General features: G+C 39.9%; 1 protein-coding gene across 2 annotated transcripts in view; it reads left to right on the forward strand.

Annotated features, from left to right (window-relative positions):
• Positions 1-1,009: 1,009 nt before the first annotated feature.
• Pfkfb1 (6-phosphofructo-2-kinase/fructose-2,6-biphosphatase 1) overlaps positions 1,010-18,640 on the forward strand; it is a 56,906-nt gene continuing 39,275 nt past the window's right edge. Inside the window, exon 1 of one of the 2 annotated variants that reach the window (XM_070040381.1) lies at positions 1,010-1,343. In XM_070040381.1, the coding sequence (XP_069896482.1) occupies positions 1,316-1,343 (28 nt within the window). In that variant the 5' untranslated portion in view covers positions 1,010-1,315. Of the gene's footprint in view, positions 1,344-5,947; positions 6,311-18,640 lie in introns of those variants that run through there. The other variant, XM_070040380.1, reaches the window with a different exon arrangement.

Here is an 18,640-nt window from a genome sequence, read left to right on the forward strand (position 1 = left end):
TTTTTTCTTTGCCAGTCCTAAGGCTTGAACTCAGGGCCTGGGCACTGTCCCTGAGCTTCTTTGTCCTCAAGGCTAGCACTCTACCACTTGAGCCATAGCACCACTTCTGCCTTTTTCTGTTTATGTGGTCCTGAGAAATCAAACGCAAGGCTTTGTACATGCTAGGCAAGCACTCTACCACTAAGCCACATTCCCAGCTCTATTCTATTTTATAACACTGGACATAGCATATAACAGGAGGGAATAAATATTTATTAGATGAATGAATGAATGACGATAGCAATAACAACATGTTCGTAATTTGGGCTTTTTAAGAAGGAGGTTGTTTTTGTTGTTGTTTGCCCTGATATTGGGGCATGCTTAGTGCCTGGGCACTGTCCCTTAGCTTTTTTTTTTCTTTTTCTTTTTTTTCTCAAGGCTGGTGCACTGCCACTTGCGCCACACCTCCACTTCTAGATTTTTGCTAGTTCTTTGGAAATAAGAGTCAAGAATCTCACAGACTTCCCTTCCCCAGCTGGCATTTAACTGTGATCCTCAAATCTCAGCCTCCTGAGTAGCTAGGATCACAAGGGTGAGCCACCATCACTTAGCCACAACTTATTTTTGAGAATATAAAAAACAAAAATAATAAGCATGCCAAATTTTCAGGGAAAAGTACAACTATGCATCCCTAGGTTTCTCACCCAGAATGGTAGCAAATTTCAGTTATAAAAATAATCATTTTTGATGGCTGTAAAAAGGACCCTGAGGAGCTACTTTACCTCACAGAAGACTCAAAGGTTGCTATAAGAAAATAGCTCTGTAATTAAAATACAAATTTCTGTGCCTTGAGCCTCATCATGGTTTGGGAGTTACTTACTCAGGATTGAATCCCAGGAGTGGGGCTAACTAGGACAAAGGAAATGAGCATTTTTCTTGCTCTTGCTTCACATTACCAGATAGCTTTCCAGTAAAGAATTGTGCCCATTTGTACTGAAGACCAGTCTGAAACTCAGCTCTAAGGAAATCCAGATCTTGCTTGTCTTGACAGCTGGTTTTAATTTCTCCATTCTGCTGTGGCTTGTTAATATTAGTTCTGACCTTTGGGGCAAGGTGAACACATGGTTGGATTGAAGAGAAAAGGCTCCGGGTGGCTCAGGAACTTCTTTGGCAACTATAGCAGCTGATATTTCAACAGAGTACACACATCCTTAACAAGGGTGCTTCCTCAGCCTTCCCAGGAACCAACAAATATCTCCAAGTTTCCTCTTTGATGACACCTACTGGATCTGCTTTGGGGGTCTGTAAATGCAGGAGAGCTGTCGAATAATTAGTGATGGAAGAAAAATCCTCAAACAGAACAGGTAGGTAAGAAAGAAGGAAAGGTAGACAGGAGTTACACAAATCCAAATCCATTCCTTGGGCTCTCTGTACAGTTCTTTGCATAAGAGGTGGGTTGAAGTATCTATGAATGGGTATGGGAGAGTTGGGAAGAAAATGGTATCTCTAATGTACCTAATTATTTTTCTTCATTCTTGCCTGGCTTTTTAGGGCAGTGGGATAAACTGCAATTATCTAGCATCTTTGGAAGTTTCTCTAGCATGTACAGTTTGAGTGAAATGTGTGCTAAATATTATATCTTGTACCTCCTCTATTGGTATAAAATATAAGGTTGATTTGCTATGACACTTTGAACAAGCTGCTTTAGCTTTCCTGAGTATCAGTAGATTCCTCAGTAAAATGGATATTGAAATCCCTAGCCTACTTCCCCCAGAGGGCTGAAGATCATGAAGGGTGAGAAAATAGAGCCAAATCTCTTTAAAGACTACTGCCTGAGAATACCACACCTGCTTTTTTTCCCTGTAGTATCCATGGCAGTACCACCCACAACCCTCCAAGTATGCCTCTCCCTGAGTCACTATGCTTTATAGAAAACCACTTCCAGCGTTACTATGCAGCAAACTGGGGGCCCAGGTATGGGGCTGAAAATAGTAGGTAGGGGGAGTGATGGGCTGGGGTAGTGACTGAGAAGGAAGTAGATCATAAACTGATGCCACAGAAGTCCTTGTATGTACTTATGTACTTACACCTAGTCCATACATTTATGGCCAACCCCCTCTCAGCCCTCTAACACCTCTCAATGCATTTACATTCACATATCCTAAGTATTACAACTAAGAAGACCCTATTTGTGATTTTATTTCTCATCAATATTTTAAATAGGACTGAGATTGGGACATATGGATGTCAAGAAGTAACACTGTATACTTTTCTGCCCTAGAGATAGACCCATTTTAGAATTTGTGGCTTAGCTCTTAATTCTGCAGTGGGAATCTGATGCTGAGTGAACCCTTTTTACAATCAGTTCATTGGACCTTCTCAGAGGGCACTTCATTCTTTTGTTTATTCTGTCCACTGCACCCACTATGTATGGTTGAGAAATCTTTCTAGGTGCCATCTTCTACTTCAGACCTAGTCAGTTCTCCCATCTCTGCGCAGCTCTCTGGTTGAGCTGAGATTACCTATCCACATCTAAAACACATGGATACAAACAGCTCAAATACTCATTTGGCATAGTCTCAGCTGTGCCAGAGACTAAGATGAACAATGAAAATATAGTTCCCAGGAATCTAGTTCCCATTCTTCAAGGAACCCACAGTCTAGTAGGGAAGCAGACCCAGGAAACATGAGTGGATACTTCTCAGACAGTGGAGGCACCTGGGCAATATAAGAACCAAAGAAAAAGCCTCTCAGGGTTACAAGGCTGACTTCACAGGAAAGATAACCATGGAAACAGACCTTATAGAGTGAGTCAGATTTCCTTGAAAATGGAAGGGAAGAGAAGGAATTCCAGGCTGAGCAAAAGTCTGAAAGAGAGTACATGAAGGTATGTTTGGGGACCATGTGAATCAACCAATAATGTATATAATATCAGGGTCAGCCAGGTGCCAATGGCTCATGCCTGTAATCCTAGCTACTCAGGAGCCTGAGATCTGAGGATTGCAGTTCAAAGCCAGCCCAGGCAGGAAAGTCCATGAGACTCTTATCTCCAATTAACCACCAGGAAACTGGAAGTGGCGCTGTGGCTCAAGTGTTAGAGCTCTCTCTCCTTGGGCTGAAGAGCTGAGGGACAGCTCCCAGGCCCAAAGGTCAAGCCCCATGACCAACAAAATAATAAAATAACATAATAACAACAATAATAATAAAGTAGTAAGACATGATGGTCTAAGGAGACATAAGACTTGGCAGATAGATTGGGCCTTGATTGAGAAGTAGCTTGATTGTGAGGTTGAATACTTGCCATAAAGCTTGTTTCATTTGGTTATACTAGAGAAATATTGTGTAGGTAGTTTGAGATACTTTTAAATTGGGCTCTCAACCCTGAACCCTAGATTTACCCTTTTAGACCTTGTTAAAAAAATCCCACTAGCTGTCTATCTCAGATTTCTTGCTACTAAAATTATATCCTTACCTCTTTGGCAGAGTCATGAGGACAAAGTTACAAACATAAAAGACATGTTTATGTGACTGGCTAGGTTACAAATGTGAAAGAGTTATAAGATTATCAGCATTAACAGAATTTTTACCAATTTAGAAATATAGGATTGGAAGAGTTGTATCTATTCTAAAATCTGTCTCTGAGAGTAAAAGTTTTGTGTTAATCTCGAAGTCCACATCTGAAAATGTTTTAACTTTTAATTAACATATAATTGTACATATTTGTAGGGTGCCATGTAATATTTCAGTACATGTATACAATGTGTAACAATCAGATCAGGATAATTGATAAATCTCTTATCTCAAACATTTACCTTTTATTCTTCTGGATATACTCAAATGTCTCTACTATTTTGAAATATACAGTGATTTGTTTGTAACTATCACCACAGCTATCCAACTATGCACTTGAACTTATTCTTCCTGATCTGGATATAGTTCAGTGGTAGAATGCTTGCCAAGCATAGTCAAGGCTCTCGCTTCATCTCCAGTACCATACACACACAAAAAAGTTATTCTTCCTATCCAAATTCATCCTACACCTGTTAACCATTCTCTCCATCCCTCACCCCTTTCCATACTCTGGTACCCACTATTCTACTCTCAACTTCTTGAAATCAACCTTTTTAGCATATGCATATATGTAATAACACAGTATTTGACTTTCTGTTCCTGAGTTAATTTACTTAACATAATCTGAATGATTCCATTCTTATCCTAACTTCATCAATTAACCAAACAAAAGACCCTGGACTGGGAGAAATTAGGTTCCAAGTATACCACTGACTTAGTCACTGATTTGCTGACCTTAAAAAATATTTCCCCTCTCTAGGCCTGTTTTTTTTTAACCTGAGAAAGAACATGAGATGAAATGATCTGTGAAAAAATGAATCCATCTTTCTAATTGACTCTCAGGAGCTCCTTATATTATAAATGTTAATCCTTTGTCATATTCTAAGTTTACTGATGAAAGTTACTGATACGTTGAAGGGGAGACTGGTCATTTACTTCACAAAGTGTTAGATAATATATATTTAGCATTTCCAAGGTTGCTTTATATGCATTAATACATTAAATCTTCAGTAACCTTTAGTAACTTATGTGGGGTGGCAAGGCAAAAGTGACTGAAGATCTCTGCTTTGCAGTAAAGAAAGTAGGCAGACATTTTCATGTTCCATTTTCTCTCTAGTGTCTCTTATGCAGCAGTGTCTCATATGGGCAGTGATGGTATTTTACTGAGGTTGTATGGTTCCATGGCGTGTTGTTCTTAATCACTGTGACCCACTGCTTCAGTAGATTTGTTTTAAATAGATGGGCTCTGATGTGGAAAATCTGATATGATTTATATGCAACAACTGGAGAGAATCTAATCTTTGTGTAGACTTAAGTCACTAAGAATGTGTTTTAGGGTGATTCTTTAAAAGTCAAAGTGGATCTGGGAACATTTGAGGACAAGGGTTGGAGATTTCAATCCCCAAGAGATTGCCCTTGTGTCTCTCAGCTCAGTGGAAGAAAGTTGAACTTCTAAGTGGCCAATCACTGACGATTCATCAGAGGGTGGGAGAGTTGCAAAATAATGAAGTCAGAGAACACTCGGACATCTGCCAGGCAATGCTGTGCAGTTACATGAGTTCTATAGATAAAAGCCTCAAAATAACCAAAGAGGGGACTGGGGGGAGGGCAGGAGAGCAGAAACAAGTGAACAGGAGACATTTGGGTGAGGTGGCCCTGGCCTAGGGAGTTGTCCTGCTTACACTCTTCCTGCTGCAACTTCCTCCCTCCTAGCCACCATCTTATCTTTAGCCAGGTTTGGGATCAGATATGATGCCTTTATCCCTAGGGCATGTCATGGCAGCTGGCAGCCATGCCAGCAGTGCTTACCATCTCTCCCCCTCCACAATGGCTACATGCACTCTTCTTCCCAAGGTGTCAGGTTTACTCTGATTTATTTAGTCTTGGCTGGAGAGAGTATAAAGTGCCAGTCTCTCCAAGAGTGCCCCAGATAGCACATTTTAGGAGGGAGAAGCCCTGCGGCAGGGAAGGCAACTGAATTCAGAAGAAGACAGGGTTGCAATGACATTTTGGGTGCGGGTGAGCAATGAGGCAGTGAATCTTCCACTTCCAGTTTAGTCTTTAATTGCTAGCTCAAAACATTGCATTTTTCACTAGGTATTTTGTGTATGTGAGTTTGTTCTTGGGGCCCTTGCATTTCTGTGCATCTCTCTTTCTGGGTTGCAGCTTGAATTGTACTTGAGTTGATTTTTTAAATATATAGAGACTCTCCTTCATCACCTTTTCCGTGCCACTCCACATAGATGTAAGCACATGATCTTTGGTCTTTTATTTGCATACTCTACTAGTCCTGTCTTTATTGGTGGGAAGTTACTGGCCAGACCTGGGCTGTCTTACTGGCTGCCTTCCTTGCTGGGCTCCAACTTATCTCCTATGTACACAGCCCTTGGAGTTCAGAGGCCTTTGCTGACTTTTGCCCAGCCTTTCACTCTCAGCACCCAAGTCCCCACTGGTACATACAGGGGCAGAGGTAGACTAGGACTAGAGGACAAAGAACAGGGAGCTGGAGACAGGCTGGGAGAGGCTCAGAAATCCAGTGTGCCTCCTCTGTCCCAGGCCTGTGCACCTGCTACTCTGGCTACAGTAACAAAAGTAAGGATAGTTAGGAAGATAGGAAGTGAGGCACGGTTCTTGTAGACATTGGTATCATTAGCTGCACAGCCTAAGATGTCTCAAGAGATGGGAGAACTCACCCAAACCAGATTACAGAAGATCTGGATTCCACACAGCAGTGACAGCAGGCTACAACGGCGGAGGGGCTGTAAGTGGGGCTTATTTCTGTGGGTGGTGGTGGTAGAATGGGTATAGAAAAGCAAAGGATGCCCTCCCCATCCATCTACCCTAACATTGAAGTTGGAATAGATATATAGCTGAATGAAATACCTGCAGGATAACAAGAGGCTAATGTAAAGAAATCCAGAAAGAAAAAGAATGACAATTAAGTAATGATCTCTAAATCACAGGTACCTTTGACTAAGAAGTTTTCCTTTTTGCATCTAGACCTTGTTTGGATTTCTTGTTTGGAATTTGAGGGTTCTAGTTTGGGACTGTTCAGTACTAACCTAGAATGTTTTATTTGGTTTCTTCTGTCAAGGATGGAAAATGATCTCTGGTGGTGCTGGGGGTGAAATAAGGTGATGGTTCCTGGCATCATTTCTCAGAGGACAGGTGTTGGGTATACCACAGTACCCTGTCACTAGTCAGTATTGCTCCTCCCCCTTTTCAAGCTTCTTCGAAGAAGTCTATACGTGCCTGGGCTGGGAAAGTCTGAGTGTCCCATCTCCTGCATTGTTTCATTGTTTTCTTGATGTATATAGACCCTCTTGCTACTTTAAAGACTTAGGGGCAGGGGTGACAGTCTATCAGAGCCAGCCTGCTGGTGTGGTGTTCACTTTGAACATTTAAGAAGAAACATAGAGGAAACTATACTCTATAAAATCTATACTCTATAAAATTATAATCTCACTTGGCCTTGGTTTCTCATTCAAGGGTAGTGCTATACCATTTGAGCCATACTTCCACTTCTGGCTTTTTGCTGGAAAATTGGAGATAAGAGTCTCTCTGATTTATCTACCGAGACTGGCTTTGAACCAAGATCTTCAGATCTCAGCCTCCTGAATAGGATTACAGGTGTGAGCAACCAGCACCCAGCTATACACACACACACACACACACACACACACACACACACACACACACACACACACACACACACACACACACACACACACACACACACACACACACACAGCCAGCCAGTGGCTTACACCTATAATTCTAGCCAGCCAGTGGCTTACACCTATAATTCTAGCTACTTAGGAAGCTAAGATCTTAGAACTGCGTTTTGAAGCCAACCCAAGTAAGAAAGTCTGTGAGAGTCTTATCTCCAATAAACTACCAAAAAGCCAGAGACAGAAGTAGAGCTGTGGCATAATGGTAAATCACTAGCCTTGAGCAAAAAGGCTCAAAGGCAGCACACAGGCCCTGAGTTAAGCCCCAGGACTGGTACAAAAACAAAATAGAATATTAGAGTATACTGTTTCCCATAGCTCACAGAGAACATTTACGGACTAAGGTGCTTCCAGCACAAAAATTATGTCCTGAGGAGCCAGAAGGTGGGTAGAGGTAAGGCATTTATTGTCTGTGGGACCCAGACATCTCATGGACTATATGATCAAGCTTCAATGCTCCTAATGCTAGGAGAGGAGAAGATTCAGGCTCAAGGAAGCAGTAGCTGCTTAGAGAGTCCATTCAGATGAAGAATATTAAGTAAATGGTACAAGCTATAGGATGTGAATAAAGGAGGAAGAAGAGAGGACAAAAGCCAGCCTCTTGGTCTCCATTCTTTTCTATACCAGTAATTTTACTTAGTCATTTGTAGATCTAGGAAGCCTGCCACCAAGCCATTGTAGATCCTATTAGGCTAAGCTGACAAGCAAGCATGCCACGCCTCATCCATGTAAGAGCCATTATATTCCTGGGTAATCTGTCTTCCTTTTTTCTTTTTCTTTTCTTTTCTTTTTTTTTTTGGGGGGGGGTCCGGTCGTGGGGCCTGAACTCTGGGCCTGGGCGCTGTCCCTCAGCAATTTAGCTCAAAGCTAGCGCTCTACCACTTGAGCCACAGCGCCACTTCCAGCTTTTTTCTTTTTGCTTATGTGGTGCTGAGGAATCAAACCCAGGGCCTCGAGCATGCAAGGCAATCGCTCTACCACTGAGCCACCTTCCCAGCTTTTATTTCTTTTGTCCATCATGGGGCTTTATAACTCAGTCAGGGCTTGGGTGCTGGCCCTGAGTACTTTGTTGCCCAAGGCTAATGCTAATAGCATTTTGAGCCTCAGCTCCACTTCTTGTTTTTGAATGGTTGATTTGAGATAAGAGTCTGATGGGGACTTTTCTGTCCAAGCTGGCTTTGAGCTGAAATCCTCATATCTCAGCTTCTTGAGTAGCTAGGATTACAGATGTGAGCCACCAGCACCCAGTGGTAATCTGTCTTTCAAGTTAGAGAGATAATATACCTTATTCACCCAATATAATCTGTCTTATAGAAGGTATAGAATAATATGTACCCACTTTAGTTCTTAGTCTTGCTTTCCTCAGTTATAAGGATTGTTACCTACTTCCTGGTATTGTATGGGGCAATTTACTGATTGAGAAGTTTTGGATCTAAGACTGCCTGAGTTTGCATCCCTGCCTTGAGACATGTCTCAATATCTGTGCTTCTGTTTCCTCACCTGTAAATTGAAATTGCTAGTAACATTGTGAAGGTGAGATAGTTAAATAAACCATGTTAGGATATGTAGAAGAGTGGCCAGCATGTAGTATGCATCAATAAATGGCATTACTTAAACAAGAAGCTAGTTGTATTATTTTTAGCATCAAGCCCTCAATACTTAGAAGATTCTTTGTAAATCATCACTTATGCTACTTCCACACTGACCATTCACCATAGTAAACTATAGAGTTTCATGTGCATAAGATACTTTAGTGATCAACTACAACTACCTGGGCTGGGTAAACCAGGCTATTGATACTAGACACACTGAATGCTATTGTCTGAGGGTTCAATATATCTCCATATAAATATAAATATATCTCCAACATCATGTTTGTATGAGCCATCTATATTTTTGTTGATTATATTTGTAGCTTATTTACTCCCCTTGCTGTGTGTTATTACAGTCTATGAATGGACCATGGTTTATCTATCCACCTTACTGTTTGTGAGCACTCAGAGTGTTGTTAGTTTTTGGTTATGAACTGTAGTACAGGAGACATTCTCATATACTTATCTTGGTAGAACAAGTCCTGCCATCTTGGAGGGTCCTGACTATGCGGTCTATTGATTTTCCTCATTTTTATTTTTTTGGTCAGTCGTGGGGCTTGAACTCTGGGCCTGGGTACTGTCCCTGAGCTCTTCAGCTCAAGGCTAGCACTACTTGAGTCATAGTGCCACTTCCGGCCTTTTCTGTTTATGTGGTGCTGAGGAATTGAACCCAGGGCCCCATGCATGAGAGGCAAGTAGTCTACCACTGAGCCACCTTCCCAGCTCCTTATTAATTTTTGAATTAAATTATACACAGAGACAAAACTTTGGGGAATTTGATTGGAAATTACATTCAATATGTTAATGAGCTTGGGGAAAATTAATCTTTGTGATATTTAATCTTCTCTAAACTTGTATGTTCTCTTGTATGTTATTTGAGTAGAGTTTTATAATTTAATCTACATGGACTTGCACATCATTTTATGTTTTGTTCTACTGTGAGCACTATTTTTATAGAAAAATAACATTTTATAGCAGTTTGATAGTGATGTGTGCAAATATAATTGCTTTGTGTGCCAAACCTGTTAAACTTAAGTAACAGCTATCATTTTCTTCCTCTAATAGCAATGACTTTAAACTTTTTCTTATGTTGCAACATTACTAAGACTTCAACCTCCACTTCCAACACACACACACACACACACACACACACAGAACAATACAATGTTGAATGGAAATGTTATGTACATTAAGATAAATGATCCTAATTTTTTAAATTTTAAAATATTATCATGAGTAAATTTGATGGAGTTTTTTGGACAGATATCATTTAACAGGTTAAGGAAGTCCCTGTTATTCCTAGATTTCCAATATAGTTTTTAAACTATGAGCTAATGCTGAATTTTAAGCATGTTTTCTCTATCCACTGAGATGACATAATGGTTTTTATTTAACCTGTGAATATGATGTAAAACAAAAATTTTTCTTCTATTGAACTAATCTTACTGTGCTTGGATAAATAAAAACGTCTAGATTTAGTTCACTAAAATTTTGTTTAGATTCTTAGCACCGTTGTTCAGAAATGAGATGGGCCTACAATATTATGATTCTCATTCTCATGTTATCCCTGTCTGATTTTGGTGTCAAGGTTATACTAACCTCATGCCACTATTTGCTTTCATTCCGTTCTCTGACAGTCTGTCCAAGGAACTGTCTGTTCTTCAAATATTTGGCAGAACTTCCAAGTAAAACCATATGAGCCTAGTTTGTCCTTTAAAAATTAACTGATAATTGCCTTAATAGTTATAGACTCATTTCAGTTTGCCATTTCTACTTAAGTTAGCTTTGCAAAGCTATGTATTTTCTAAGAAATTTTTGAGTTTATATCCATTGTCAGATTTCTTTTTTATCTCTCTTGTGTTTTCAGTTATATCCTTTCTTTTGTTCTTTTGTTTATGTGTATCTTCTTTTTTTCTCCCTGGATGAATCTTGTCAGAACTTTGTGACAATGTGATATATCAATAGGTGTATACAAGCTATGTAGATCAGATAAGGCAATTAACATATCTATCACTTCTCTGCAACTTACTAAGTTGCTCTGGTCACCTTGGTCTCTATCCCACCACTGCTAGGACCTACTGATTATCATCTAGCATCTGAAAGGTTAATTAATGCCTGGCACGGAGAAGGTCTCAGTACTTGATGCCAGCCCTTGGGCCAGCTTCTGTTTGGATAGGTCAAGGCTCTTGCCATTTCCAGTTTAAGTCAATCCTGGTCAGAGAGCAAACTTTGTATAATTTCAATTCTGTTCAATCTATTGAAATTTGCTTTATGGAGCAACATATGGTTGATTTTGGTAAATCCATATGCTATTGAAAAGAATATACAGTATAGAATACTGTTTAATACAGCATATACCTCACTTATGTCCTAGTCAATTTGGTCCACATGTTCTTACATTTTTCTGTGGGTTTGGCCTCTACTACTGTATGAAATTTGTCATTGTCTCCCAGTAATTCTGTCAATGTTGGAGGTTTTTTTTCCCCCAATTGTAGGGCTTAAACTCTGGGCCTGGGTGCTGTCCCTGAGTTCTTCAGCTTAAGGTTAGCACTGTACCACTTGAGCCACAGCACCATTTCTGGTTTTCTGGTGGTTAATTGGAGGTGAGAGTCTCATGGATTTTCCTGCCTGGGCTGGCTTTGAACAGCAATCCTCAGATCTCAGCCTCCTGAGTAGCTGGGATTAAAGATGTGAGCAACCAGCCCCTAACTGTTGTAAGGATTTTTTGTTGTTGTTTGTTTTTGTTTTTTTGTCAGTCGTGGGGCTTGAACTCTGGGCCTGGGCACTGTCCCTCAGCCCTTTAGCTCAAGACTAGCACTCTACCACTTGAGCCACAGCGCCACTTCAGATTTTCTAGTGGTTTATTGGAGATAAGAGTCTCATAGACTTTCCTGCCAGGGCTGGCTTTGAACCATGATCCTCAGATCTCAGCCTCCTGAGTAGCTAGGATTACAGTCCTGAGCCACCAGGGCCCGGCTTGGCTGCTTATTTTGGGGATCAAGTCTAGCAAGCTTCTCTATCTGGATTGCCTTCAAACAACATTCCTCCAGATCTCAGCTACCTAAGTAGCTAGTATTACAGGTGTAAGCCACCAGTACACAGAAGGTTGCAAGCATTTTGTTGTGAATTTTTGCATCAATATTCATCATCGAGATTGGTCTATAATTCTCTTTCTTGTGTCTCTGGTTTTGGAATAGTGTAAGTGTAGAATTGGCTTCATAGAATGAGTTCAGTAGTGTTCCTTTCTTTTCTGTTTCATGGAAGAGTTTGAGCAGTATTGTTGTTAGTTCTTCCTTTAAAGATTTGATAGAATTCACCAGTAAATCCATGCTTAGCTTTTTTTGGTTGGGAAATCATTGCTATTTCAACCTCATTTTTATTATAGATCTGCTGTAAGTGGTTTATTTTTCTCTTGTTCAATATTGTAGTATTGAAATTTATTTCTTCTAGATCTCCCGGTTTGAGTATATTTGAAAGTACTTCTTCATGATTCTTTGGATTTCATAAGTATTTATTGTAATGTTCCCTTTTTTTTCTGTGGGTCCTGAGGCTTGAACTCAGGGCCTGGGTACTGTACCCGAGCTTCATTTTGCTCAAGTCTGACACTCTACCACTGGAGGTGCCACTTGTACCTTTTCTGAGTACTTTATTTGAGATAAGAGTCTAACAAACTTTTCTGTTCAAACTACTATCCTCAGATCTCAGTCTCCTGAGTAGCTAGGATTACAGCTACTTTATAGCTACTTCAAATTAATTTTATTAATTTGAGTCTCTTCCTTTGGATCAAATTAGTTTATCAATCTTATTTTTGAAGAAACAATGGTGTCATATATTTCTGAAGTGTCCTTGTTGATTTTTTTGTTTGAGTGACCTATTATAATTCTATTTTATCCTCTTTTTGTGTGACTACTTTGTACTTATTTTATATGTATATGCTAAAACTGAATAATGCAGTAATAACTTTTATATGTCAAAAACATATGCTAAAGCTAGAAAGACAACCAACTAATTGGGAAAAAATATTTACCAGCAATATATCAGACAAGGGGTTAACATCCTGTATATACAGGGAACTCAAGAAACTAATCCCTCCCAAACCTAACAAACCAATTACTAAATGGGCAAGGGAACTAAAGAGGGACTTCTCAAATGAAGAAATAAAAATGGCAAAGAAACACATGAGGAAATGTTCATCATCCCTGGTGGTGAAGGAAATGCAAATAAAGACAACCCTGAGATACCACCTTACCCCAGTCAGAATGTCCCACATCCACAAATCAGCCAACGACAAATGCTGGAGGGGATGTGGAGAACGAGGAACGCTATTACACTGCTGGTGGGAATGTACACTCATACAACCACTTTGGAAAGCAGTCTGGAGGGTCTTTAGAAAGCTAAAGATTGACCTCCCTTATGACCCAGTCATACCACTTCTAGGCATCTACCCTGAACAACAGGAACCAATATACAAGGACACGTGCACCTCCATGTTTATTGCAGCACTGTTCGCAATAGCCAGGATATGGAAACAACCTAGATGCCCCACCACAGATGAATGGATCCAAAAATTGTGGTATCTATACACAATGGAATATTATGCAGCCATTAGAAATGACAAAATAATGGCATTTGCAGGGAAATGGAAGGACCTAGAAGGAATCATGTTGAGCGAGGTAAGCCAAGAACGAAGAGACAAACAGTACATGGTCTCCCTGATAAGTGGATGATAAATCCAAAATGTTAGGTGATATGACCAAACTTACAGGACTTAAGAAACAAAGAACTCCCACTCATCTGGTTGAACCACTACCAAATATCCCCATGCTGCTGATCACATATATGGTATATAACATGTGAGCACCGTTATATATTACAGACTGTGATAGACAATTTGCTCCAGGAAAGTTAGAATGAACTTGTGACTTTAAATGAGCATCATTATTCCACAATACTGTGAATTTCCAGAAATTAAGTAATCACTTAATCACAATCAAAAAAAAAAAAAGAACCTTGGGGAAGGGAGGGAGGGAGGTGATGGTAGGGGGAAAACAATGGAGGGGGTAACAATGTTCAAGAGGAAGTGTACTCATTACCTCACTCATGTAACTGTAACCCTCTGTATAGTATCTTTACAATAAAAAAATTTTTAAAAAAAGGGGAAAACAAATCTGAAAAAAATAAAATAAAATAAAATAAAACATAAAAAAAACATATGCTATATGTTTTTATCTTTTAAGAGATGAGAAAATTAAGGAACACAGGTATATATTTATATACCTATATATATATATATATATATATATATATACATATATACATAAATGATCTCATTGTCTTCTTTGCTCCTATGGATTTGAATTACCTTCTAGTGCCATTTCCTTATTCCAGTGGAATGCTTTATTTTGTGGTATGGCTAGACTTTTATCATGAAGTCTGTTTACCTACAGAGTGAACCTTTAGTGTTGCTTCTTGGAAAACATAGCCTTTGGTGTGAAGGTAGTTATCTTTGGGGTGTCCTTGTATCTTTCCTTGATCTCTTTATTAAGCTGTCAGTGTGTTTGGTGTTTACTCCAGACTTCACTAATTACTAGCTGATTGCTCTATTTTTGAGTAATGTTTTGTGGTATACATTGTTCAGATGCCTTATTCAATTAAACTCAGGCGGCAGGGGTCAATTTGAGGTGAATCAGAGATTTGCCCTACTCTTAATAGGCTCTTCTTTGCTGGCCCTTTCTTGAGTTCTCTACTGAACTAACTGACGGATGGCTTAGCTTTTTTGCTCTTACATAAGAGGAACTATTGATTTTGGTGGCATCCTTAAGCTTGAACTTCACTGTACCTTGTTTCAAATATAGTCAGTTCCTTTGGAGAAAGCTTTAATGCCCTCTATGTACTACCCTAGGCATACTCTGAGCAAGCACTCCGGATGCTAGGTGAAGCATTAGCCTCAGGTCTTCTTAGTTTGCCTGTCCTCATGTAAAACCTCCTCTATAAGCTAGTTGGAGTGAGGGATTAGGAACCTAATAAACTCAGCCTGTAGCACCTTGCATATAGTCTCTATTATATGAGTAGACTCAGTGGATGAAAGAAACCTATGATCTTTCCCCTACATTTTGCCAGGAATGTAGCTTCTGAAACAGGATGCTAGAAGAAATGGTAAAATGTGGCTGTTTTCCTCTGTCAGTGACATACCTTATTTCTCAGTCATATCTAGGCATATGTTCTTGTCAAGTATTTTTCTTTTAAGTCTGAGACTGGACTCCAACTCAGTGCCTGACATTTTTACTAATTGACTAGTGCTTTACTGATCCACACCTCCAAATCCACGTCTTCTAATCTTTATTGGATATTTATGTGTCTTATCTTTTTGTTGTGGTTGTTGTTGGTCATGGGGCTTGAACGCTGGGCCTGGGTGCTGACCCTGAGCTCTTCAGCTCAAGGCTAGCACTCTACCACTTGAGCCACAGCGCCACTTCCTGTTTTCTGGTGGTTTATTGGAAATAAGAGTCTCACAGACTTTGTGCCGGGGCTGGCTTTGAACTGTGATCCTCAGATCTTAGCCTCCCAAGTTGCTAGGATTACAGATGTAAGCCTATGCATCCTATGTTCCTCTAAGTTCTTCAGATTTGTCTTCCAATCTACTAATTATCTCGTCACCTACTAATTATCTCTTTACCTCTATTTAATTTGCTGTTTAACCCATGCATTGAATTGTAAGTTTAATACTTATTGATTTCTAGAGGTTTTATTTGATTCTTTAAAAAAAACTCACAGGGATCTGGGCACTAATGGATCATGCCTATAATTCTGACTACATAGGAGGCTGAGATCTGAGAATTGCTATTTGAAGCCAGTCCAGACAGAAAAGTCCATGAAACTTTTATCTCCAATTAACCACCGAAAAGCTGGAAGTGGAGCTGTGGCCCAAGTGGTAGCACACTAGCCTTGAGGAAGAAAGTTCAGGAACAGGTCTCAGGCTCTGAGTGCAAGTCCCAGGTGTGGCACAATGAAAGAAAGGAAAATACCTCAGATGGTATATATGTGACATATGTATATATATATGATATATGTACATATGTGATATGTGATATATATATAGAGAGAGTGTATGTGTATTTCATATTTCTTTGACATCCTTTTGATACTTTTGTTCCACTGCTAGGTTTTGAACCCAGGCCCTCAATGATGCTACTAAGCTACAACTCCATCCTCTTTTTCATATTGTCTTTGAAATATTTATTTCATAGTATGCAACAGGTAATTCCAGTCATACATTTTTTTTAATTCTGATTTTTTATAGAAGATTCTTTTTCATAGAGGTTGGGATTTATTTTTGGAGGGGGGGGTGTTTGTTCACATTGCTCCAAGTATATTTGTATATGTGTTTTGAGCAGGTTTATTTTTTTCCCTATACAGGTAATGTATTTAGTCCATTTCAGAACCCATATGAATGCAGTATTGTGTTAGGGAATCCCAGGAATGCTTATTTACTCCCTTATTATCCTCATGTAAGCCAAGGATGAGCCAGTCTTTCTCAGTTTAGTGCTTTTGCCTCTCTTACTGATGTTGTCACCTTTGGTAAGCCCTCACTTTATTTTTTTAATAATTTTTATTGTGATTCAGTGATTACATAAATTTCACAAATTGCACAGTATTGTGAGATAGTGATAGTTAAAGTCACAAACACATTCTAACCTTCATGAATCAAATTGTCATTATCGTTGTCTATAAAGTTTGTGAATTCTATGAGCTTTGACAATACAACTATTTCTTTCACATCGGGTGATATGTACATTTCTTTCCTTTTGTTAAGTATAAGCTGTTCCCTCTTTCCCTCTCATTCCCTCCCTCCCATCTCTGCCCTTGAGTTGCTTAGTTTGTTTTCATCAATATCCAGTACAGCTGATGGGCCACTCTGTTGTATGTTTTCCCCTGTTTCCCTCTGTTTCTGTGTCCTCCTCCTAGCTTCCCTCCGATGTGCGCATATATATGATATATATCTATATATCATATATATGTGGTCAACAACATGGGATCATTTAGTAATGATATGACAATATGAGAGGAGGTCCTTTGTTTCTCAATTCCTGTTTACTTTGTTGAATCTCCTTGCATTTTAGATTTAACATCCACATATCAGTGAGACCATGTGCCATTTGTCTCTTTGCTCTTAAGCCCCCACTTTAGATAGGATGTTAGACCCAGCTTCCCATTTTGAGCATACAGAGTTTTATTTACTTTGTTTTCTATGTGCTATATCTCAAAATCCAAGTTCTAGGGTACAAAGTTTCATCTTTCGATAGTAGCCGAGCAAGAAACATTCACTTTGCCACTCAATAAACACACTCATATTTGTATAGATGTCTAAGTTTAACCCCAAAAGTGTTTTCTGTGATCTATTGTTTTGTGTGTGCTGGTTCTGAACTCAAGGTCTTGGCTCTGTCTCTAGGTTTTTTTTTTCTCAAGGCCAGTGCTCTACCCCTTGAACCACAGCCTCACTTCTGGCTTTTCTGGTAGTTTATTGGAGATAACTGTCTCACAGACTTTCCTGCCTGGGCTGGCTTTGAACTGCAATACTCAGATCTCAGCCTCCTGAGGAACTAAGATTACAAGAATGAGCCACTGGCCCCAGCTCCACTGTATTTTTTTTATGTATTGTTTTATAAAAATATTTCCCCTAAACTTGAGTCTTAAACCAGCAAGCATCTATTATCTCACAGTTCCTGTGAGTTAGCAATCAGTGCACAGCTAAGCTGGACCCTCTGACTCAGGATCATTTATTTATTTATTTATTATTTTTTTAATTTTTTTTCCAGTCATGGGGCCTGAACTCTGGGCCTGGACACTGTCCCTCAGCTCTTCAGCTCAAGGCTAGTGCTCTACCACTGGAGCCAAGCACCACTTCCAGCTTTTTCTGCTTATGTGGTGCTGAGGAATTGAACCCAGGGCCTCATGCATGCAAGGCAAGCACTCTACCACTGAGCCACCTTCCCAGCCCCAGGATCATTTTTTTATTTTTATTTTTATTTTTTTGTTTTTGTTTTTGGGTCCGGTCGTGGGGCCTGAACTCTTGGCCTGGGTGCTGTCCCTCAGCTCTTCAGCTCAAGGCTAGTGCTCTACCACTTGAGCCACAGCGCCACTTCCGGCTTTTTTCTTTTTGCTTATGTGGTGCTGAGGAATCGAACTCAGGGCCTCATGCATGCAAGGCAAGCACTCTACCACTGAGCCACCTTCCCAGCCCCAGGATCATTTTTTTAAAAGTATCTTTATTGTAATGGTGATGAACAGGGGGGTTGCAGTTACATAAGTAAGATAATGAATACGTTTCTTTTTCTTTTTTTGGGGGGGGGGGTCTGGTCGTGGGGCCTGAACTCTGGGCCTGGGTGCTGTCCCTCAGCTCTTCAGCTCAAGGCAAGCACTCTACCACTTCAGCCACAGCACCACTTCCAGCTTTTTTCTTTTTGCTTATCTGGTGCTGAGGAATCGAACCCAGAGACTCAGGCATGCAAGGCAAGCGCTCTGCCACTGAGCCACCTTCCCAGCCCTGTGAGTACGTTTCTTTGAAAACACTATTACCTTCTCCCTCATTTTCTCCTGCTTACTACTTCCCCCAAGTTGTATAGTTCATTTCCAACATAGTGTCAAGTGAGTATCATTGTTACATTAGTTCATCTTTTGTCCAGCTGTTTCTGGATTGTTTCCACAGATCAGAAAAACTTATATACAAGACAAAGGGTACAGAAAATTAAAACAGAAGAATTAAAAAAA

This window comes from Dipodomys merriami, unplaced genomic scaffold (assembly GCF_024711535.1).
Source record: "Dipodomys merriami isolate MVZ:Mamm:240054 unplaced genomic scaffold, mDipMer1.0.p SCAF_3, whole genome shotgun sequence".
NCBI lineage: Eukaryota > Metazoa > Chordata > Mammalia > Rodentia > Heteromyidae > Dipodomys > Dipodomys merriami.